Genomic DNA, 24862 nt, shown 5'->3' with positions numbered 1-24862 from the left:
TAAAACACCAGATGCTTTGACAGTAGCAAAAGCATTGTGCAAAGACATAATACCAAGATACGGGATCCCAGAGAGAATTTACAGTGATAATGGGGCACACTTTGTAAACCAAATAATAAAAATGATAAGTACTATGTTCCATAAAGAATTGAAAAATCACTGTGCATATCATCCCCAAAGTGCAGGGTTAGTAGAAAGAATGAATGGAACAATTAAAAATAGGTTAAAAAAGTGCATCGAAGCAACAGGAAGACCATGGACACAATGTTTAGATCTGGTCAAATTGTACATAAACATTACGAGTACCATGGGCTTAACACCATATGAAAAATTGTTTGGACGACAATATAGATTACCTTATTTCAGAAATGAAGGTGAAACTGATGATGATTCAAATTTGGCAGACTATATGAGAAAAATATTTGAAAGACAAAAAGAACAAACACTTAACGAGGATGTTTCTGTCCCCCAACAGGAACTGGAATTAGTGGAACCAGGAGATTGGGTTTAAATTAAGAGCATCAAAAGGAAGAACTGGCATTCTCCCAAGTGGGAGGGGCCATAGCAAGTATCGCTGACTACACCAACAGCCATTAAAATAGCAGAGAAATCAACTTGGGTACATTTGACACGTTGCAAAAAGGTCATCTCTTACGAGGTAACGTCCAAACAGGAAGGTGAGCCAAAGTCTGATCAATAGTGTGGTCTTAGACGGTTAGCAGCTGGGAAAAACCCAAACGTCAGTAAAGATCTTAGAAGGACACCGACCTACGTAGAGAACCTTACCTCTGAGAGATGCCAAAAACAAGGAAGTGGATTAATGATGCTATCGCATGTTGGGTAGCCACTCTCATTACCATTTTGGTATTTTTAGCAATATGGTATTTGTGGAAACCACCAGGAGTACATTCATCCACAAAAAGGATGCAAGAGACAAGTGTACAGTTCAATCAAACAAGTCCCAAAGGTCAAATGGTATTGTATCGACTTAAAAGACAAGTGGGACTCATTGTCCACCCACAAACCGAGTCTGCAGGACAAACTACAGACAGATGTGTAAAAAAGTCTGGCAGGAGTGTAGAAATACTGCACCAAAAAGGGACATGTTAACCAGTGCACTACAAAGTCCACTTTCACAGTTGTAAGCATACCATTTGATGGTGTGTCAAAGTTTGATCATAATTGGTTCCTGTTTTGGCAATTAATTTGTTCCTCATGATGGAGCAAGTAGGAAAGGCTACAAAAATTGATTGTTTTGTATGTAAAAGCCCAGACAATTACTCAAGATGAGTCAAAAAAGGTTTCATTGAAGTAATGAGCAAAACGAAATTTACCTTGTAGCTAAAGAGACAAAACAGAAACCAATATTTGATCAATGTGTAAAAAAAAAGAAGCTAATTATACCTGCATTGACACGTACAACAGTTAGGAAACTTATTATAAGATAACTGCTTACACATAGTACATGTATGAATATTTGTACAAGGATTGTTAACATGTCTGAACAGTTTTGATACCTGGACATTGGAAAATAACTAGACATGATGTAAACTGGCAAAGTGTTTTAGATCTAACTTGATCGATGCAATGGATGTCCAAAGAAGTGTATCTGACGACTATAAATTGGTAAATCAGGTTGCAGCTGAATTTGAATTCTGTCTACTGGTGGTGTACGATTAACAAGAATGTTGACAGAATAAACTACGTCTACTAGAACGTAGAGGGATTAGAAAATTACACAGGCCGACTTGAAGCCGTCGCTGATCAACTCGTCGCCACCTTCCTTATGGCTTTTCAAAGCCGTATGACGCTAGACATGTTGTTAGCGGAAAAAGGGGGCATGTGCACAATATTTGGTGAACAGTGTTGCACGTTCATACCAAACTACACTGATGCAGAAAGTAGCCTGACCAAAGCACTGGAAGGCCTGCACACCCTTAACGGTAAGATTAAAAAGTACTCTGGCATAGATACATCTATGTGGGAGGGGTGGTTGGACGTGTTTGGCAAATACAAGTCTTTGATATTTAGTATCTATGGCCGTGTTCAGCAATACTGACGTTGTGTGGATGTTGTTGTATTCCCTGTCTTGTGTTCTCTGTTTAACCGTCTTGATTACCACAGTGATTAGCCCAGCAGACAATAAAGCTATTCAGATGCACTTCCTGGTGGACGACAAGGAAGATGAATATGAAGATGAGAATACCTACCTGGATGGTGTTTCTGATTTGTTTCCAGATATGTATTTACTGTCTGAACAACAAATTGATGATGATGATGATGTTGATGACACAGACGATCTTGCACCTGCATTACCAGACTTGTTTCCAGATCCATATGACTCCGAATAATGAAATTGCAACATCTATATTCTGAGTGTAATCATATTTTTGAAAATCGAAAGAAGTGGTCGTTTCAAGGTGATGTGAGAATTTGAATAAAAATACGATAAACAGGAAGGAAATGTTGGACTAATTGTAAAAAAGTTATCTCATTTTATTCAAATATGATTTTGTTCATTGTGTAGACAAGTAGAAAGGAAACTTTGTGTTAGATTGTATTTAGGTCTACCTACCCGTGTAAACGAGGAATTTGCAGATGGCCCAGAGGAATGCAGGGAGTTATTTGTATTTATTTTTTGTTTTATGCACTCATTGGTGGAGCATAATATTGTTTTTAACATGGCTGTGCAGCACTTTGGAAACGTTATTGTTGTTTAAATGTGCTATATAAATAAAGTGGATTGATTGGATTATTGAAGTTTAGTGACAGTTTATTGACGTGCAGCTATCTATTTTATGGTCAAGTTCTCTCTGGATAAAATAAGATGAGAGTTAAATCAAGCGGTAATGAAGGTGAAGAATGGAAGATTATTATATACATAATTATATATAGATAGTAGTGACAATTAAAGACACTTTCATCCTGTTCATTTGAGCAAAGAAAGAGAGTAAAGTGTAATATTGTAAACAATAGAAGAATATCAATATCAGCAGTCAATATTCCAACATTGTGAAGCTGAACTATGGTAAAAACATATTCAGCTTTGAAGGCTTTATGAGAGTGATGTAATTATCAGAATCAGAATCAGAAATACTTTATTAATCCCTGAGTGGAAATAAACATTTTCATTAACATGTGAATATTCAATGTAATAATGTATGATATTAATACAATAGTAAAATGGTACGTTTGGGGATGTGTAATATTGTTTGAATTAACATCCTGAATGTTTTCATGCTGGAATAGTTTTAATTAGTAGAAAGTGAAACAAATGAGGAAGTAGTCATAATAATGGTTTGTTTTTAGCCTGTTTATGAATAATTAAAGATAATTAAAATACAAAAAACAGAGCTTACATCCTCAGTGAGCTGAACTTCAGCTGTAAAAATAAGATAAATAATGTGGAAAGGTCAGAAGTCAAATGTTTATTCAGGTAATACATGGAGCCTCTGCTGTCAACTATTTATATTAAAAAAACTATATATAAATATATATATATATATATATATATATATATATATATATATATATATATTAGGGGTGGGCAAATTAATGGGTTAATTACGCGTTAACTCATCAATCTATTAACCCCGACAATTATTTTATCTCACATTTGCGTATGTTGTTTACATGCTTTTATTTTGTTAACGCCTTTTCTTAACAAGATGGCATCTCCCGGATGTACTTCGGCGTCGATGGGCTCTTGGTAAAGATGGAACATTTGGCAAAAATACCGGACAATTCTGCAAATTTCATGGCTGGCTTACAGCGTGGTCACTCCGGGATCACTTACGACCGCCAGACAATTCTGGATGTGGATAGATCGGGCCGTTTTGGACTGAATGACGCGTGCTTGCTAGACCGGCTAGCTAGCATGGGAATACTTTGCCGGCTACATCCAGCGGCCTGTGAAGCAGCGGAGTATATGTGTTGTCTGTCTATTTATGAATAATGCAGACCAGGAATTGTTGGCTGAGTTCTTAACGTTTGCTTTCAGAGCGTGCATATCACAACATACAAGATGCCGTCATGGTGACACACAACCTATACCGGGCTACAGCGCATGCTCGTCACTCCTGTTGCATGCTGGGTAGGGTAGTTCTTTTTTTCCCTGGCTCATAACATCACAATATAGTACCATGTATATGATGCGTTCAGTTTATCAAAGCACCAAGCAAACAATCGGAAAATTCCCATCATATCAATTCCTAGATATGGTCATAATTATTTTAAGTGCACTACGCAGAATAAACACAACATTATTAATATTGCTAGAACAGATAATTTGATCAAACATTCCCTAAAACAGCCCACTACCTATAATATAGTTTTTTTAAACATAAGATCCCTGATTAAAAAAAAAATGTTTCTGCTGTTACCTCAGAAATTGCCTGTTCAGATGTTATGATTGTGGCTCAGAGATTTGTATGTAGATTATATTTATTTTCCATAACAAACAGGATAACTTAAATACCCTGGCAGTGGCAATTAGCTTAAATGTTTGTATTTACATTTTTGGAGTTGATTTTCATAAAATATGCTATTTAACTGCTACTGTTTAACAAGGACTGATTTAAATTGTGTTTGCACAACAAATGTTTTGGCGCTTTTGTTCATGTGAGAGAATATTCCAATAAAGGTGCACTACACACTACTTTTGAATTCATTATTGGGCTTTGCGTATACAATGCAGTTAATCGCGATTAATCGGAGAAATAGTGTGATTAACTTCGATTAAAATTTTTAATCATTGCCCAGCCCTAATATATATATATATATATATATATATATATATATATATATATATATATATATATATATATATATATATATATATATATATATATATACATATATATATATATATATATATATATATATATATATATATATATATATATATATATATATATATATATATATTTATATATATATTATTTTTTTTTTTTTTCAAGATGGCGCTGCTGTATTGGCTGCTGTAGGCAGGAGCTCTGTGCTCTTGTATCATCCTTTTGTGTTTCCCTCTTGTTTTCATGTGTTATTATATTTTTTTGCATTTTGGTCCGGGACCCTTTGGGACTGTGTGACAAGGGGTGGCACTTTCGTGACCTCTGTGGTGCTTTTTTTTGTGGACTTCTGGATCTGCCTCCCGGGAGCCTTTTGGCCATGGAGACCAGCTGCTGGGTGTCTGCTACACCAGAGTCTGTTTGGAGGGACTGGAGGAGATGTGGATGAGGGGACAGGACTGCGGAGCTAGCACTGAGCGCTGGGACGGAGAGGCTCCGCGGTGTCTTGACTGGGTGAGCAGGTGTCGGACACCTCGGTCACCTGGGACGTATCCTCGCTCATCCATGTGGACTGGACATTGGCCGAGAGTTGGTTGGCGGCTCTCTTGGTTGCTTTGTTGGGTCTGCTTCTGTCTCTGGCCATGCTCCCTTCACCCCAGCAGACGATGGCGTGGAACACCGCAGAGGCCACCACAGTGGATATGTTTATTTTACTTTTTATTCATAGCTGTATGTAGAAGTGTGTGGTTGTATCTGCTGCTTTAATGTCTTTAATGTCCTTTGTGTTCTTTGATGTTTGATGTTTCCCTCTTACAAACATGTAAGAGGGATGTGTACTATGGCTATGAGTTGTTGTTTTCCCTTGGCCTCAGTCTGCACCGCCACTCCAGGGCCTAGGCTAAGACCGATTTTTTATTTTTTATTTTATTTTTGTTTAACTGTGTGTCATCTTTTTTGTAAGGGGCGCTGGAAGCCGGCAGACCCGTCAGCGATCCTGTTCTGTCTCCCTGTAATGTTTGTCTGATCTTGAATGGGATTGTGCTGAAAATTGTAATTTTCCTGAAGGAACTCTCCTGACGGAATAAATAAAGTACTATCTAATCTAATCTAATCTAATCTAATATATATATATATATATATATATATATATATATATATATATATATATATATATACATAAATATATATACATGTATATATACATATATATACATATATATATATGTATATATATATATATATATATATATATATATATATATAGTTATATAGATATATAGATATATAGATAGATATAATATAAATAACGACAAAGAAAATTTTAAAAGAACATGAAATCCTCCCACATTCTAAAATACATTAAAAAACGATTAACATCAAAGACAAAAATAATACCATTAGTGTAATATTTATTTTGTTTCTTGTTTTTCTTTCCTTATGCTACTGTTGTTTCAAAACATTTTCAAATATTTAAATATTTTTATGGAAATAAGTTTTATGGTGGGTGGGGGGGTCGCACTAATATACAACGAAAACTTTAACCTTAGTCCTAACATAAATAATAAATATAAATCGTTTGAGGTGCTTACTATGAGGTCTGTCACACCGCTACTTCTACACCTGGCTGTTATCTACCGCCCCCCAGGGCCCTATTCGGACTTTATTAATGAATTCTCAGAGTTCGTTGCTGATCTAGTGACACACGCCGATAATATAATCATAATGGGGGACTTTAATATCCATATGAATACCCCATCGGACCCACCGTGCGTAGCGCTCCAGACTGTAATTGATAGCTGCGGTCTCACACAAATAATAAATGAACCCACGCATCGCAACGGTAATACGATAGACCTAGTGCTTGTCAGGGGCATCACCGTTTCCAAAGTTACGATACTCCCGTGTACTAAAGTATTGTCCGATCATTACCTTATAAAATTCGAGGTTCAGACGCATGATCGTCAAACTAATAATAATAATACCTGCTATAGCAGCCGCAACATTAATACAGCCACAACGACAACTCATGCTGACCTACTGCCCTCGGTAATGGCACCATTCCCAAAGTATGTGGGCTCTATTGATAACCTCGCTAACAACTTTAACGACGCCCTGCGCGAAACCATTGATAACATAGCACCGCTAAAGTTAAAAAAGGCTCCAAAAAAGCGCACCCCGTGGTTTACAGAAGAAACTAGAGCTCAGAAATTATTATGTAGAAAGCTGGAACGCAAATGGCGCACGACTAAACTTGAGGTGCACCATCAAGCATTTAGTGATGGTTTAATAACTTATAAACGCATGCTTACCTTAGCTAAAGCTAAATATTACTCAAATCTCATCCACCGTAATAAAAACGATGCTAAATTTTTGTTTAGTACGGTAGCATCGCTAACCCAACAAGGGACTCCTTCCAGTAGCTCAACCCACTCAGCTGATGACTTTATGCAATTCTTTAGTAAGAAAATTGAAGTCATTAGAAAGGAGATTAAAGACAATGCGTCCCAGCTACAACGGGGTTCTATTAACACTGACACGATGGTATATACGGCGGATACTGCCCTCCAAAATAGTTTCTCCCGTTTTGAGGAAATAACATTAGAGGAATTGTTACAACGTGTAAATGGAATAAAACAGACAACATGTTTACTTGACCCTCTTCCTGGGAAACTGATCAAGGAGCTCTTTGTATTATTAGGTTCATCAGTGCTAAATATTATAAACTTATCACTCTCCTCGGGCACTGTTCCCCTAGCATTCAAAAAAGCGGTTATTCATCCTCTTCTTAAAAGACCTAACCTCGATCCTGACCTCATGGTAAATTACCGACCGGTGTCTCACCTTCCCTTTATTTCAAAAATCCTTGAAAAAATTATTGCGGAGCAGTTAAATGAACACTTAGCGTCTAACAATCTATGTGAAACCTTTCAATCCGGTTTCAGGGCAAATCACTCCACGGAGACAGCCCTCGCAAAAATGACTAATGATCTATTGCTAACGATGGATTCTTATGCGTCATCCATGTTGCTGCTCCTCGATCTTAGCGCTGCTTTCGATACCGTCGATCATAATATTTTATTAGAACGTATCAAAACACGAATTGGTATGTCAGACTTAGCCCTGTCTTGGTTTAACTCTTATCTTACTGATAGGATGCAGTGTGTCTCCCATAACAATGTGACCTCGGACTACGTTAAGGTAACGTGTGGAGTTCCCCAGGGTTCGGTCCTTGGCCCTGCACTCTTCAGCATCTACATGCTGCCGCTAGGTGACATCATACGCAAATACGGTATTAGCTTTCACTGTTATGCTGATGACACCCAACTCTACATGCCCCTAAAGCTGACCAACACGCCGGATTGTAGTCAGCTGGAGGCGTGTCTTAATGAAATTAAACAATGGATGTCCGCTAACTTTTTGCAACTCAACGCCAAAAAAACGGAAATGCTGATTATCGGTCCTGCTAGACACCGAACTCTATTTAATAATACAACTCTAACATTTGACAACCAAACAATTAAACAAGGCGACACGGTAAAGAATCTGGGTATTATCTTCGACCCAACTCTCTCCTTTGAGGCACACATTAAAAGCGTTACTAAAACGGCCTTCTTTCATCTCCGTAATATCGCTAAAATTCGCTCCATTCTGTCCACTAAAGACGCTGAGATCATTATCCATGCGTTTGTTACGTCTCGCCTCGATTACTGTAACGTATTATTTTCGGGTCTCCCCATGTCTAGCATTAAAAGATTACAGTTGGTACAAAATGCGGCTGCTAGACTTTTGACAAGAACAAGAAAGTTTGATCACATTACGCCTGTACTGTATATACCTTTATATACATATATACATACATATATACCTGTACTGGCTCACCTGCACTGGCTTCCTGTGCACTTAAGATGTGACTTTAAGGTTTTACTACTTACGTATAAAATACTACACGGTCTAGCTCCATCTTATCTTGCCGATTGTATTGTACCACATGTCCCGGCAAGAAATCTGCGTTCAAAGGACTCCGGCTTATTAGTGATTCCCAAAGCCCAAAAAAAGTCTGCGGGCTATAGAGCATTTTCCGTTCGGGCTCCAGTACTCTGGAATGCCCTCCCGGTAACAGTTTGAGATGCCACCTCAGTAGAAGCATTTAAGTCTCACCTTAAAACTCATTTGTATACTCTAGCCTTTAAATAGACTCCCTTTTTAGACCAGTTGATCTGCCGTTTCTTTTCTTTTTCTTCTATGTCCCACTCTCCCGTGTGGAGGGGGTCCGGTCCGATCCGGTGGCCATGTACTGCTCGCCTGTGTATCGGCTGGGGACATCTCTGCGCTGCTGGTCCGCCTACGTTTGGGATGGTTTCCTGCTGGCTCCGCTGTGAACGGGACTCTCGCTGCTGTGTCTTGGATCCTCTTTGGACTGGACTCTCGCGACTGTGTTGGATCCATTGTGGATTGAACTTTCACAGTATCCTGTTAGACCCGCTCGACATCCATTGCTTTCCTCCTCTCTAAGGTTCTCATAGTCATCATTGTCACTGACGTCCCACTGGGTCATTATTGTCACCAATGTCCCACTGGGTGTGAGTTTTCCTTGCCCTTATGTGGGCCTACCGAGGATGTCGTGGTGGTTTGTGCAGCCCTTTGAGACACTAGCGATTTAGGGCTATATAAGTAAACATTGATTGATGTGTTTTTTTTTTTTTGTGGAAAATTTGAAATGGACAAATTTACTTTTATTTTCACAAGAAGTAAACCGGGGGTGGAAAGCTGGTTGTACTTATTCCTCTCGCGAGATTTGGAAAAGAGCTGGTTACTTGTTTCTCTCGCGAGATCTGACAACACTGCGCGCGAACCAAACACGGCGAGGATAAAGCAAGATGGCGTCTGACGGTGAAGACGTTATTGCAGTCGTCACAGTTCAGTGTTCTTAATCTGTGCCTCCATGTACACATATATGTCCTTTATTACACTCTAGTAAATAGAGTAAACATCGTTAATAACTGTTTGCATCCGGTTATATTAGTCTGAGCGCACTTTGATGCTTCTCGAGCTAGCTTAGCCTGCTAGTTAGCTTAGCTTGTTAGCTGCTAACAAAGAGAGGCGGAAGTGATCAAAACACATCACTAAGTAGAGATCAAGTGTGAGTGTAAAGTGTTGTGATTGTGTGAAAATGTGCCAAAGAACCACAGCAGAGTACGAGGAGGAACTTTGTCCAACAAAAGAGGAGAAGGAGCGACAACATGAAAAACATCAAGTTGTGTTACACAGAACAGGTTTGTTTACTTCTTACTCTCACATCTTTACTAACTTTATAATTCATTATTAACACTATTCTTCAATAGATTGTCTATAGGAAGATTAATTGTCATGTGAGGATGATGCACTGATTGTTTTGCATTGTTGATAAAAAGGAGACATTGTCAGACACACAATATTTATGAGAGGTTGATGTTTGTAACAATGTGTATCAACATGTTTACACAAATCTCACACAGTCACCGGGGGAATATTCCAGAGAGCAGGTTAAGTGCAAAGTCCTGAGTATGGAAAGCTTAAGAGTTTTACCTCCAAAAATAAGAAAGGTAAGACAAAGTCAGAGTCAGTTACCATGGTTACTGATGCTGTAAACCTAGCCTGATAGCTGGCAGGTTTGACAAGTTATATATGTGTGTCAAAGCTATTATTTCCTTCATATTGGTGCAGCCATTAACCTACTACAACACCTACTACATCCACCTACTCAGTGTTCTAGTGGTTAGAGTGTCTGCCCTGAGATGGGTAGGTTGTGATTTCAAACCCCAACTGAGTCATACCAAAGACTATAAAAATTGGACCCATTACTTTCCTGCTTGGCACTCAGCATCAAGGGTTGGAATATGGGGTTAAATCCCCATAAAACAGATTCCTGGGCGCGGCCACCGCTGCTGCTCACTGCTCCCCTCACCTCCCAGGGTGTGATCAAGGGTAATGGGCCAAATGCAGAGAATAATCTCCCCACACCTAGTGTGTGTGTGACAATCATTGGTACTTTAACTTTTTAACGTGGCTGTGATTGTCAAAAAAACAAAGCCTGATCTAAAGATGACATCTTGATCTCATACCATCTCAAACTAATTGACCGATCATTATTAAGTGAAGTGTCTTATAGTTGCTTAAATTTGTTTTTAACCAAGCAACACTGTTTTATCCAGTTACACGATTAATCTAAAACGTTTGCAGTAGAACACTTGATTAATAACATTTTCAATAGCCACAGCCCTATAATTCATGTACAATTTAATATTTAGCATGTAGGAGTTAAAATGTGTTTTGTTTGTGTCCTGTAGACATCCATCAGCTGATTGGACACCAAGAAGAATGTCTCCCTCATCTGCAGGGGGACAGTTTCACTTTAGAGTATCCACAGCCTTCACATTTTAAAGGGAACAAAGATGAGCCACAGCCCTCTTATTTCAAAGAGGAAGAGGAGGGAGAGTGTCCTGTAGGGCAGGAGGAGGCTGATGTCAGCAAGTTTCCACTGACTGTTGTCTCTGTGAAGACTGAAGAGCATGAAGACAAACCACCTGAGTCCTCACAGCTTCATCACAGTCCAAGTAAGCACAACATCCACATATCATCTAATACAATGTTTGTGACACATGTTCATCCGGGGGACACATTTATCACTAAAGATGGAGATAAACTTGCTTTTTAACACCACCATTTAAAAATGAATGCTCATCAATCATCAACAGTGTAATTGCTGGGGTGTAACCATGTGACCTAGAGGCCGTCCTCCTTACCTCACGTGGTCAAATGAAGGCAAACATTCAATATGGCTACTGTTTATTTACCTTTAGCAGCACATATGTCAGCATATTTCAAACGTTTAGTAGTGAAGATTGGGGATGTATTTGTGTATACGTGTATTTGTATTGAACCGTTTCGGTATGGGGGTTTCGGTTCAGTTCGGAGGTGTACAAAACGAGTTTCCACACGAACATATTAATCTAAAGTCTTAACAAGCTGCTCCGCTTCGTTCTGCCTGTCTCTGTCAGTACTCTACACAGCACCCAGCATTGTCCCACCCACACAACCATCTGATTGGTTACAGACAGAACAGTAATAGCCAATCAGCAGTGCATATTCAGAGCAGTAACAGCCAATCAGCAGTGTGTATTCAGAGCGCAAGGAGTCAGTGCTCCACCGTCGTCATGAGCAGGTAGGTGTTTAGCAGGTAAACATCAGGCAGCGGACTCTCCCCAAATTATAATAAACACCTCCCAGTCAACTACAAACCATGTTTCCATATGAGTTGGGAAATTGTGTTAGATGTAAATATAAATGGAATACAATGATTTGCAAATCATTTTCAAGCCATATTCAGTTGAATATGCTACAAAGACAACATATTTGATGTTCAAACTGATAAACCTTTTTTTTTTTTCCGCATATCATTAACTTTAGAATTTGATGTCAGCAACATGTGACAAAGAAGTTGGGAACGGTGGCAATAAATACTGATAAAGTTGAGGAATGCTCATCAAACACTTATGTGGAACATCCCACAGGTGTGCAGGCTAATTGGGAACAGTTCAGTGCCATGGTTGGGTATAAAAGCAGCTTCCATGAAGTGCTAAGTAATTCACACACAACAATGGGCTGAGGGTCACCAATTTGTATGCATATTGTCGAACAGTTTTAGAACAAAATTTCTCAACGAGCTAATGCAAGGAATTTAGGGATTTTGCCTTCTACGGTCCGTAAAATCATCAAAAAGTTTAGAGAATCTGGAGAAATCACTGCACATAAGTGATGATATTACGGACTTTTGACCCCTCAGGCGTTACTACATCAAAAAGCGACATCAGTGTGTAAAGGATATCACCACATGGGCTCAGAAATACTTCATTAAACCACTGTCTGTAACTACATTTTAAATTATATTTGGAAACAGAGGACGTGGTGTCCTCCAGAGCAAAGAGGAAAATAACCATTCGGATTGTTGTAGGCGCAAAGTTGAAAAGCCAGCATCTGTGATGGTATGGGGGTGTATTAGTGCCCAAGGCATGGGTAACTTACACATCTGTGAAGGCACCATTAATGCTGAAAGGTCCATAAAGGTTTTGGAGCACCATATGTTGTCATCCAAGCAACGTTATCATGGACGCCCCTGCTTATTTCAGCAAGACAAGTGTTACAACAGTGTGGCTTCGTAAAAAAAGAGTGCGGGTACTTTCCTAGCCTGCCTGCAGTCCAGACCTGTCTCCCATCGAAAATGTGTGGCGCATTATGAAGCGTAAAATACGACAGTGGAGACCCCGGACTGTTGAACGACTGAAGCTCTCCATAAAACAAGAATTGGAAAGAATTCCACTTTCAAATCTTCAACAAATAGTTTCCTCAGTTCCCAAATGTTTATTGAGTGTTGTTAAAAGAAAAGGTGATGTAACACAGTGGTGAACATGCCCTTTCCCAACTACTTTGGCTTGTGTTGCAGCCATGATATTCTAAGTTAATTATTATTTGCAAAAAAAAAATAAAGTTTATGACTTTGAACATCAAATATGTTGTCTTTGTAGTGCATTCAATTGAATATGGGTTGAAAAGGATTTGCAAATCATTGTATTCCGTTTATATTTACATCTAACACAATTTCCCAACTCATATGGAAACAGGGTTTGTACTAGTAACATCACTATGAGCCCTTTGACGTTCTAGAAACAAACAGCAGCTCAGCTCGCTCGCAGTCCTGGCTTGAGGTGAAGGCTAATTAGCTTTTAACGTTAGCGCATTTTGCTGTGTGTGTGTGTGTTACAAACAGCAAAGCCCTGTCCGTCTATTATTTCACTTTTCCTTTTTCTGTGTTAATTGAGCTGTTTTGAAGCATCAAACAAGGACATTATGTTAAATGAAGAGTTTCTGTCTCTGATCGTTGATATAATAATGAGTTTTAGGTATTTCAAAGATGGCGCTAGTATGTGCTTTGGCCTGCTGTGTCTCGCTGTCAGCTCTGTTCGTTTTTGTGTTTTTTGCGTCTATTTTCGTCTCTGTCAGCTCACTGCTTGTGTATGACGAAGAAGGCCCAGCAAAGGATGTACTTCCTGCGGCAGCTGAGGAAACTTAAGGTGCCGACCAAGATGCTGGTGCAGTTTTATTCAGCCATCATCGAGTCCATCCTCACCTCCTCCATCACTGTGTGGTTCCCCGGCGCCACAGTCCAGGACAAGCATCGACTGCAGCGCATCGTATGTGCTGCTGAGAAGGTGATTGGCTGCAAGCTCCCATCCCTCCAGGACCAGGAGGCGTGTGGGTCGGATCACAGCTGACTCTTCTCACCGTCCCAGTCAGCTTTTTCACCTGCATGGATTCCTGCCTTCCTTTCCCGCCCCCTGGTTCCTCTCCCCCAGCGGCAGTGTCTCCGGCGCCGTGGTAAACGTGGCGGCCAGCTGGTGAAATTTAGGGCACTCCTGGCCCGGCTTCCAATGGCTTCCCGAAGGAGGAATGGTCTCCTCCTGCACGCTCGCTGGATCCCATCGGTTCCTGGCTTGTTCCTATATTGTTGGTTTGGAGGATGAGGCTTGCCGCCGTTGCTCCTGCTGTCCCCGCCCCCGGAGGCGCGGGGTGGATTCCCGCCACCTGCGGGCTGTCTATCGGGCCCCACCTGGAATAGCTGCGGCCTTGGACGTGGTGGCCCCTGCCAGGTTCAGTCTTGTGAACGCAAGATCTTTGACAAACAAAACGATTATCCTGAACTTCCCGCAGACTTGACCAATTCTGTGTGACGGAAACATGGCTGAGAGCCGGTGAGTCCGCCCCTCTTAATGAACTTCTGCTTCCAGAGTGTTCCTACGTTTATTCTCCGCGGTCGTCCGGTCAAAAAGGAGGAGGATTAGCAGTGGTTTTTAAAAATGAATTTAAATGCCGTCTGATACGCCTGCAATCCTCCTTTTCAAGCTTGGAACTGTGCATGTTTGAACTGGGTCTTTCTGATGTCGTCCTGTGTGCCGTCGTCCATCGACCACCCAAGTACCACGAAGACTTTATAACTGACTTTTCTGAAATTTTGGCTGAAATCCTGCCCAAATATAATCTTGTCCTTATTGCTGGTGATTTTAATATTCACACCTGGACCCAGACGAGTCGCTTTCCAGGAGCTTCCTGAATGTAATTGATTTATTTAACTTTGTACAGTCTGTGTGTGGTTCCACATATGAACACTGGCATACACTACATTTAGTGCTCTCGTATGGCTTGTGTGTTTTTAATTTGGACATTTGCGACGCTGTGTTCTTTGATCATATGCCGATCCTGTTTGATATTCCCACTCAGTGTCCGGCTAAATTGTGCTCTCGCAGGGTTAATTCTTCGTCTCCTGCTCTGTTCTCCTCCATTTTTTCGACTCTTCGTGATGATAATTCTGCAGCCTCTTTATGTCTGAATACTGAAGAGTTGGTTTCTGGGTTCAACTCTATTTGTTTACGAACACTGGAGACAATCGTGCCTTTCAAGTATCGCCGCTCTAATGGTTGAATGACGTCACTCGTGCTGCCAGGTGTAGGTGTAGGATAGCAGAGAGAAAATTTAAAAAAGACAGGCTGCGTGTGGCCTTTGCCATTTTTAATGAAAGCCTGCTTTCCTTTCAGATGACTGTAAAAGCAGTGATGAATATACTATATCCATCTCAGATTATATCTTCTAACTGTAACAACCCCAGATCTCCGTTCAAGACCATTTAAAGGCCTACTGAAAGCCACTACTACCCACCACGCAGTCTGATAGTTTATATATCAATGATGAAATATTAACATTGCAACACATGCCAAGACGGCCGCTTTAGTTTATTAAATTGCAATTTAAAATTTCCCTGGTGTTTTTTCTTGAAAACGTCGCGTAATGATGACGTGTATGCTTGACGTCACAGGCTGTTAGGAAATATGAGTGCTGCACACACACACAGCTAAAAGTCGTCTGCTTTAACGGTATAATTAGACAGTATTTTGGAGATCTGTGTTGCTGAATCTTTTCCAATTTGTTCAATCAATATTGGAGAAGTCACAGTAGAAAGATGGAGTTGGGAAGCTTTAGCCTTTAGCCACACAAACACACGGTGATTCCTTGTTTAAAATTCCCGGAGGTGAAAATTTAGTATGGATCACAGTGCATTCAAGCGTACATGAATCCAGACCAAATGTCAACCAGCAGGTTTCGGTGAGAAAATTGTGGTTAAAAAGTCAGTTCTTACCGGATAAAAGCTGAGCTTGTGCCGTCCATAAAGCTGCCGTCGACTCCCCTGAGACACTGCCGTCAACACCCGGCTGTGGACACACCCCTCCGACTGTCAGGTAATATTAAACTCACTAAAACACTAGCAACACAATAGAAAGATAAGGGATTTCCCAGAATTATCCTCGTAAATTTGTTTAAAAACATCGGAATATGTCCCAATGCTATCGCATTTTTTTTTTTAACTCGTTTTTTTTTCTAGTCCGTCGCTATCAATATCCTCAAACACAAATCTTTCATCCTCGCTCAAATTAATGGGGAAATTGTTGTTTTCTCGGTCCGAATAACTGTTTTTGTGGGAGGCTCCGATTAATATCAATGTGAATACATGAGGAGCCATCAATATGTGACGTCATCGTCTGCGACTTCCTGTAAAGGCGAGGCTTTTTCAGGAAGTACTAAAAGTGGCGAACTTTATCGTGGATGTTCTCTAAAAAATCCTTTCAGCAAAAATATGGCAATATCGTGAAATGATCAAGTATGACGAATAGAACGGACCTGCTATCCCCGTTTAAATAAGAACATCTAATTTCAGTAGGCTTTTAAAATTGTCATTGATGCTCCCAAATCTGTTGGTTTTGATGCTTCTTCTGAATTCTGTGAAAGTTGCCTCCACTTTTTCACTGACAAAATTGTGTCAACTAGAGCCAGTTTATCTCAGCCTTCCTATGACCTTTCTTTTCCTCTGCACTTCTCTTCTATTTTCCATCAGTTTGAGCCGGTGTCCTTTTCCTTTCTAAAAGACACGGTTAGTCATTTGAAGCCCTCTGGTTCTCCTGCAGATGCCCTCCCACCTTGCCTGTTTAAAGCCCTACTGAAATGAGCTTTTCTTATTGAAACGGTAATAGCAGGTCCATTCTATGTGTCATACTTGATCATTTCGCGATATTGCCATATTTTTGCTGAAAGGATTTAGTAGAGAAAATCGACGATAAATTTCGCCACTTTTGGTACTTCCTGAAAAAGCCTTGCCTTTACCGGAAGTCTCAGACGATGACGTCGCAAGTGTGGGGGCTCCTCACATATTCACATCGATTTTAATGGGAGCCTCCAACAAAAACAGTTATTCGGACCGAGAAAACGACAATTTCCCCATTAATTTGAGCGAGGATGAAAGGATATTGCTAGCGACGGACTAGAAAAAAAAAAACAAGTTAAAAAAAAACGCGATAGCATTGGGACGTATTCCGATGTTTTTAAAGACATTTACTAGGATAATTCTGGGAAATCCCTTATCTACTGTTTGTTTTCAAATGTCTAAACAACCTCGCTCCAACATATATCTCTGACCTCCTTCGGCCTTGCTGCCACCCCCTCCCGATCCCTAAGATCAGGGGGAGCAGTAACGTCAGCTGCTGTTGACGGTCCCTGACACAAGGCTGAAGCTTAGAGGTGACAGAGCTTTCGCCGCTGCTACTCGCAAGCTCTGGAACAACTTAACTTTGAGTGTTAGACAGGCCTCCTCTCTTCCTGTTTTTAAATCACTCTTAAAAACACACTTTTATTTCATGGCCTTTAACATTATGTGATCTCCATCCTGCTATGGCATCCCATTATGCACCTGCTGTGAACCTGTTTCTATGTTTTATTTATTTTTTATTGTGCTCTGTTTGTGTTGTGTTGTGTTTGTTAGTTTCCCTTGTGTTATCTTTTAACCTGTCTATTGTACAGCGCTTTGTGGTAAATATTAAATGTGCTTTATAAGTAAAATTGATTTGGTTTGATTTGAGCAAAGCTGGACTTTTCTTAACAATGTTTGTTTTCTCCTGTTCCGCAGACGTCGAAGAAGAACCTCTACCCCGTGAGCAGGAGGAACCACGGTCCCCCCACATACGTGAGGAAGAAGAGGTACGACATTCCCAACACATTAAAGAGGGAGGAGAGGAGCCACATCCCCCCCACATTAAAGAGGAAGACGAGATGTCACACACCCATAATGTTAAACTGACCCTTCACATTAAAGGGCAAGCGGAGGACCCACTGATCTTACACATCAAAAATGAAGAGGAGGACCCACTGACCCCTCACTTTAAGGAGCAAGAGAACCTGCTGACCCCTCACATTAAAAAGGAAGAGGAGGACCAAGAGCCACCGCACATTAGAGAGGAAGAGGAGGAAGAGGGCATCAGTCAGCCTAAATGGTTGGAGGAGTTCCCAGTGACTGGTGTCCCTGTGAAGAGTGAAGATGATGAGGTGAAAGGTGAAAGTGAGGAGAGGGGAGGGGGGGAGCCTCCAAGCAGCAGCTCAACACAACACATGACAACAGAAGCTGATGGAGACCACTGTGGAGGATCACAAGCAGACAAGCTCTTAGCTCCACTATCAGATAGTGAGGACACAACGTCACACTCTCCTGACACTGATGATGAAGACTCTAAAGATGATAAGACATGTCACACTGACAACACTCACCTCACATCTTCTCACTGTCACAAAACTTTTAAATACCATAGTTATCTGAAAGTACACGTGAGAACACACACTGGAGAAAAACCTTTTTCCTGTTCAATCTGCGGTAAAGGTTTTACAGAAAGTCAACATTTGAAAAGACACATGCGAACACACACTGGAGAAAAACCTTTTTCCTGTTCAACCTGTGGTAAAGGTTTTACACAAAGTACAGATGTGAAAGTACACATGAGAACACACACTGGTGAAAAACCTTTTTCCTGTTCAACCTGTGGTAAAGGATTTACACAAAGTACAGATGTGAAAGTACACATGAGAACACACACTGGTGAAAAACCGTTTCCTTGTTCAATCTGTGGTAAAGGTTTTACACAAAGTCAGAGTTTGAAAAAACACGCTAGAACACACACTGGTGAAAAATCACATTCCTGCTGAATCTGCAACAGAAGCTTTTGTTGACAATCAACCCTTGTAGCACACATGAGAAGACACCCAGGAGAGAAAGTGTTGAGTTGCAGTGTGTGTGGTGAAAGATTGTCTTCTAAGTAGCAGTGTAAGAAACACAAGTGTGCTGGTGAGAACAGCAGCAGCAAATGAAACTGCAGGATTTGAAATAAACTGTCAAGATTTTCATTTTGACTTTCTAACAACATCAGCACATATAACATGTGTGACATTCAGAGGTGGGTAGAGTAGCCAGAAATTGTACTCAAGTAAGAGTGCTGTTACTTTAAAGATTTATTACTCAAGTAAAAGTAAGGAGTAGTCACCCAAATATTTACTTGAGTAAAAGTAAAAAAGTATGTTGTGAAAAAACTACTCAAGTACTGAGTAACTGATGAGTAACCTGTTTGTTTAATGATTACGGCAACAAATAATGCACAAAAACATAAAAATAGCAATGAGCAAATTCAGAGCCAGGAATATCTCTTAAGCAACTAAAACAATAATATGTATTAAATAATAGTACATTAAAATAAAATTTAAAAAATGGCACATTGAGCCACAATAACTTAACAGCACCATAGCCTCAGTAGGCATTCATTGATTTGATTGATTGATTGATTGATTGATTTATTGATTGATTGAAACTTGTATTAGTAGATTGCACAGTACAGTACATATTCTGTACAATTGGCCACTAAATGGTAACACCACAATAAGTTTTTCAACGTTTATCAATTACTTAGTAAATGACCAAGTCGAGGTGATCTACCTCATATATATATATACATACACACACATAACATTTATACACACACATAACATTCATACACACACATAACATTCATACACACACATATTATATATATATATAAGTAATATGTATATATGTATATATATACACATTTATATATACAGTATATAATTTATATTTATTTATTTTGCCGTTTTTGTTGACATGTTGAAGGTGTTTTAATGAATATACATGCATGTTTAACATATAGATTCCTATCTTTCATGAAGACAAGAATATAAGTTGGTGTATTACCTGATTCTGATGACTTGCATTGATTGGAATCAGACGTCCACGTTTTCAAATGGAGGAGAAAAAAAGTTCCTCCTTCCTGTCTAATACCACATGAAAGTCGTTGGTTTTTGGCATCTTATTTGTCCAGCTTCCATATTCGTTTTTATACACTTGACAAGAAATACATTGGCGGCAAACTCCGTAGCTTGCTAGCTTGTTTGTGCTGGCTTTCGGAGACTCTTATTTTGTTAGCGAAGGCGCGATGGGGCGGCGCTTTTATTGTGAAGACAGGAACTGTGCGATCAGTCTTTAGGCTTTTGACGGGAAGTAAGGTTGAAATAAAAAGTGTCTTTTTTCTTTACAGTTTTGATCGATTGATTGAAACTTGTATTAGTAGATTGCACAGTACAGTACATAATCCGTACAATTGACCACTAAATGGTAACACCCCAATAAGTTTGTCAACACGTTCAAGTCGGGTTTTACGTATCACGGTCATGTGACCGCCTGGCTCTGTTTGATTGGTCCAACTTCACCAGTGACTGCATGTGATTGGTGAAACGCAGGCATGCGTGGATTCTACTTTGAAGCTCTGTCATTAACCAAAATAAACATTAATAGATCCATAAAAAAAAGTAGCGAGTAGCGAGTTTAATGTAGATAAATGGAACGGAGTAAAAGTAGCGTTTCTTCTCTATAAATATACTCAAGTAAAAGTATGTTGCATAAAAACTACTCGTAGAAGTACAATTTATCCCAAAAGTTACTCAAGTAAATGTAGCGCGTTACTACCCACCTCTGGTGACATTGTTGTTTGAGTAACAATATTTTTAATGTGCTTCTACATTTATAGATTAGATATTTTATATTAGTGCTATTTTAAGTCTAGCACATGCCTTAATATGCAATAATGTGTACTTTTATTAAAAAAAAATGAAAGAACAATTTGAGTAAAAAGGTGAGAGTAAACAGTACGAGACTTATTTTACATGGAAAAAACATTTTGTGTGTATGTACACACACACACGCGCACACATACACACACACACACACACACACACACACATATATATATATATATATATATATATATATAAATATATAGATAGATTTCGTCATGCAATTTCAGATTCATATGAAATATTGAAGTATTACATATTTTATTTCTAATTGTTAATAACCCCATAGATTATCACCTTTATATGATATACATATGTACTGGTTCACATCTGAAACATCTTCTGGACCACTTCAGGAAGCATATTATTATTTACTTTATACATCATTTGAACAGTTGTCTTTTATACAATTTTAAAATGTGTGACTTTATGAATCATTTGTTGGTTCTCTATAATCTATTTTATTCATTATCGTTATTACTCAGTATTATAATGATTGTGTTGTGATTGTTTTATTTGTATGTCCCCAGACCTTTATGCAATATAAATGTGAAAGGATGTTTTTTTTTTTACAAACTTACATTTGTGGATACATCAAATAAATCCAGTATTGTGTTTTAAACATTTTTTATGTGTTTTTTTTTTTTCTTTTTCAACATCCCCAAAACAACATCAGCATCAGTCAAAGTTTGGAGTGTCAGACAAAAGCCAATATTGTACATCATCCCACAGAGATTTACTTTGCATACATTCTTAAAATAAACTGTTTATTGTGTTTCCCAGTCACAGAACGAACAAGTGTTGTCTTCAATTGCAAAACAACATCCAACATATTATTTTAAATGGTCAATCCCATCTTTTTTTCTGTGATTAACTCTTTTGCCTTAGAAAGAATGGAAACTTTTAAGTTATGAGTACTTTTTTGTTCCAGAGAAAATAAGAAGAAGAAATAGTAAAGAATTAAAAAAGATGCAGGAACTAGAATATTTTGAATGAAAGCCTTTTTAAACTTTGTAATATTTTTTATTTGCAGGTCCTACTTAATGAAATCTTCAAATAATAAAATACTTTTATCAGTCAATAAGTGCATCAGTGACCAAATGCCTTTTTCAAACCATTGCTGTTCAAAGATGGATTTGTTTCTCATTTTAATATAAGAACAATTCCATAGTGGAGTATTGTGTGTGATGAAGTTGTGTTTGTAAATTAGTTTCCAGTACAACAACACTTGCTGGTAGGGATGGGTACTGTTCACTTCTAATTCCATGTTTTATGTGTTATATATGTCAATATATTGTGTGTTTGTATTTTGCCAACATGGTAGAATCACATGATAGGCAGGTTGTATCATGTTTTTCTGTCACCTTGAGGAAATGGCATAAAGAGGAAGATGACAATATAATGTCACTTGGACAATGATGTACAGAACAGAGGAGATTTAGTTCATTTTTATTTTTGCTTTTAGACTATTTGTTTTTTTGTGTTCTTTTTTTACAAAACCTCTCCCCTATCCAGCTATGGATTTCTGGTAGCTGCTTAAAAATAATTAATACGGAAAGCTTTACTTTAATAAGTGTATTGTTTTCCATTGATAAACACAATTGGGAACTGACGTTGCCAAGAATGGAACTCACGTCTTGTAGAATAAAAGGCCAACGCACCAACCTTTGTGCTATCAAAGTTTTGTTGACGTTACCAACAACAATCAGTAATCTAATGTTTATGAAATGGACATCAAGTTTGTTGTTTTGATTCAGTTTGTCATCCTTCTTTGATTCTAGTGGCATTTAAAAAACTGTTTCTATTCTCTCTCCATATTCCCAACTGACCACAAGACTCAAAAGCCAACATTTTCGATGGAGCTTGGGCGGTTTATAAGTTGTCGAATTTCCCGGCAAATCTGTACTGCTTCCTGAAGCGGTCACGGGGCTTCTTACGTCATCATTTCTGGCTCCTCCCCTGAATGAAATAGGCCTCCATACACGCCTGGTGGAAACACCCCCTCCATTAGTCCACACACGCCTCCAAGCCTCCGCACCATCGGAAGCGGACCAAGGATCGCTGGCTGACACCGATATATCAATTTAATAGCATGACACATAGATAGAAAAAATAGAAAAAAATGGAAAAAAGTCGATACGGTTGGGCGATTAAACGATGTCAATATATATTGCAAAAGACATCAAATCGAAACCAATTTAAAAAAAAACTATAGGGCTGGGCTGTAAAACAATACAATATATATAATGATAGACACATGACTGATGTTAAAAAAGTAGGACAATGGCCAATAGGGCTGGCCGATAAAACTAGACAAGGACTGGGGGGAGGGGGGCACCAGACTTTTGAAGAGGGAACGTGTGCCCTCCTGTGGACTTCTGCTGCAACTGCACACACAAAGAAATTCATTATTTCCAATTGTGCCTTATTTAGTGTCCAAGACTTCAAATTTGTCGTTTACATGTTTAGTGTAAATGTATTAATTAAACAACTGTTTAATATATGAATATTAAATACTTGTTTAGTGTATGAATAATAAATACTTATTTAGTGTATAAATAGTAAAAACATGTTTAGTGCATGAATATAAGTGTATGAGAAACCTAACTTATGTAAAAAAATATATAATTACAAAAAAATTGAATAAAAAAAGAAAAAGGCCAATAGGGCTGAGCGATGAAACGATATCAATAATTATCGAACAAGATCAATTAAAAAAATATTATTTCTGAAAAAAATCCCCAAAGGGCTGAGCCGTTAAACTAAACCAATACATGACACATAGAGAGAAAGAAATAGAAAAAAATGGAAACAAGCCGATAGAGCTGGGCGATAAAACGATGTCAATATATATTGCAAAAGACATCAAATCGAAATCAATTAAAAAAACAGCAATTTGAAAAAAAAAAACAATAGGGCTGGGCTGTGAAACAATATAATATATATAATGATAGACACACGGGCTTCACAGTGGAAGAGGGGTTAGTGCGTCTGCCTCACAATACAAAGTTCCTGCAGTCCTGGGTTCAAATCCATTAATGGTCCCTAGTGTGTGAATGTGAGTGTGAATATTGTCTGTCTATCTGTGTTGGCCCTGCGATGAGGTGGCGACTTGTCCAGGGTGTACCCCGCCTTCCGCCCAATTGTAGCTGAGATAGGCGCCAGCGCCCCCCGCGACCCCAAAAAGGGAATAAGCGGTAGGAAATGGATGGATAATGATAGACACAAAACTGATGTAAAAAAATAGGAGAATGGCCAATATGTGGGGGGAAGGTGGGGGAGAGGGAGAAAGAGGAGAGAGAGAGAGAGAGAGAGAGAGAGAGAGAGTGAGAGAGAGAGAGAGAAAGAGAGACCAGACTTATCAAGAGGGAACGTGCGCCCTCCTGTGGACTTCTGCTGCAACTGCACACACAAAGAACTTCATTACTTCCAAGTGTGCCTTATTTAGTGTCCCAGACTTCCAATTCCTCCTTTACATGTTTAGTGTATAAGTATTAATTAAACAACTGTTTAACATATGAATATTAAAAATGTGTTTAGTGTATAAATATTAAATACACGTTTAGCATATAAATTAAATATATATTTATATAGACATATATATACATAGAGAGAGTGAGAGTGAGAGGGACAAAGAGAGTGAGAAAAAAAAGAGAAAGAGAGAAATAGAAAGAGAAAGAGAGAGAGAGAGAGACCAGACTTATTAAGAGGGAACGTGCGCCCTCCTGTGGACTTCTGCTGCAACTGCACACACAAAGAACTTCATTACTTCCAAGTGTGCCTTATTTAGTGTCCCAGACTTCCAATTCCTCCTTTACATGTTTAGTGTATAAGTATTAATCAAACAACTGTTTAATATATGTATATTAAACACGTGTTTAGTGTATAAATATTAAATACATATTTAGCATATAAATATATTTATATATATATATATATATATATATATATATATATATATATATATATATATATATATATATATATATATATGTATATATATAGAGAGAGAAAGATAGAAAAAAAGA

General features: G+C 38.8%; 2 protein-coding genes across 5 annotated transcripts in view; one reads left to right on the top strand and one right to left on the bottom strand.

Annotated features, from left to right (window-relative positions):
• Positions 1-24862, bottom strand: part of LOC133546675 (oocyte zinc finger protein XlCOF22-like) — a 125094-nt gene that overhangs the window by 43031 nt on the left and 57201 nt on the right. The window lies entirely within an intron of this gene.
• On the top strand, positions 9645-20167 carry LOC133546670 (oocyte zinc finger protein XlCOF8.4-like). 4 transcript variants are annotated; one of them, XM_061892456.1, is made up of 5 exons: positions 9645-10063; positions 11117-11383; positions 16048-16114; positions 17833-17903; positions 18019-20167. In XM_061892456.1, exons 1-4 carry the CDS (start codon positions 9961-9963, stop codon positions 17858-17860), a joined length of 465 nt encoding a protein of 154 aa, XP_061748440.1. In that variant the 5' UTR covers positions 9645-9960; the 3' UTR covers positions 17861-17903; positions 18019-20167. The 4 variants fall into 4 exon arrangements, with proteins under 4 accessions (XP_061748440.1, XP_061748441.1, XP_061748438.1 ...); XM_061892457.1 differs by lacking the exon at positions 16048-16114 and having other exon boundaries at positions 18019-20149; XM_061892454.1 differs by lacking the exon at positions 16048-16114 and having other exon boundaries at positions 17833-20167.

Source organism: Nerophis ophidion, unplaced genomic scaffold, assembly GCF_033978795.1.
Source record: "Nerophis ophidion isolate RoL-2023_Sa unplaced genomic scaffold, RoL_Noph_v1.0 HiC_scaffold_36, whole genome shotgun sequence".
NCBI classification, from domain to species: domain Eukaryota; kingdom Metazoa; phylum Chordata; class Actinopteri; order Syngnathiformes; family Syngnathidae; genus Nerophis; species Nerophis ophidion.
This window is presented reverse-complemented; position numbering and strand designations above follow the sequence as displayed.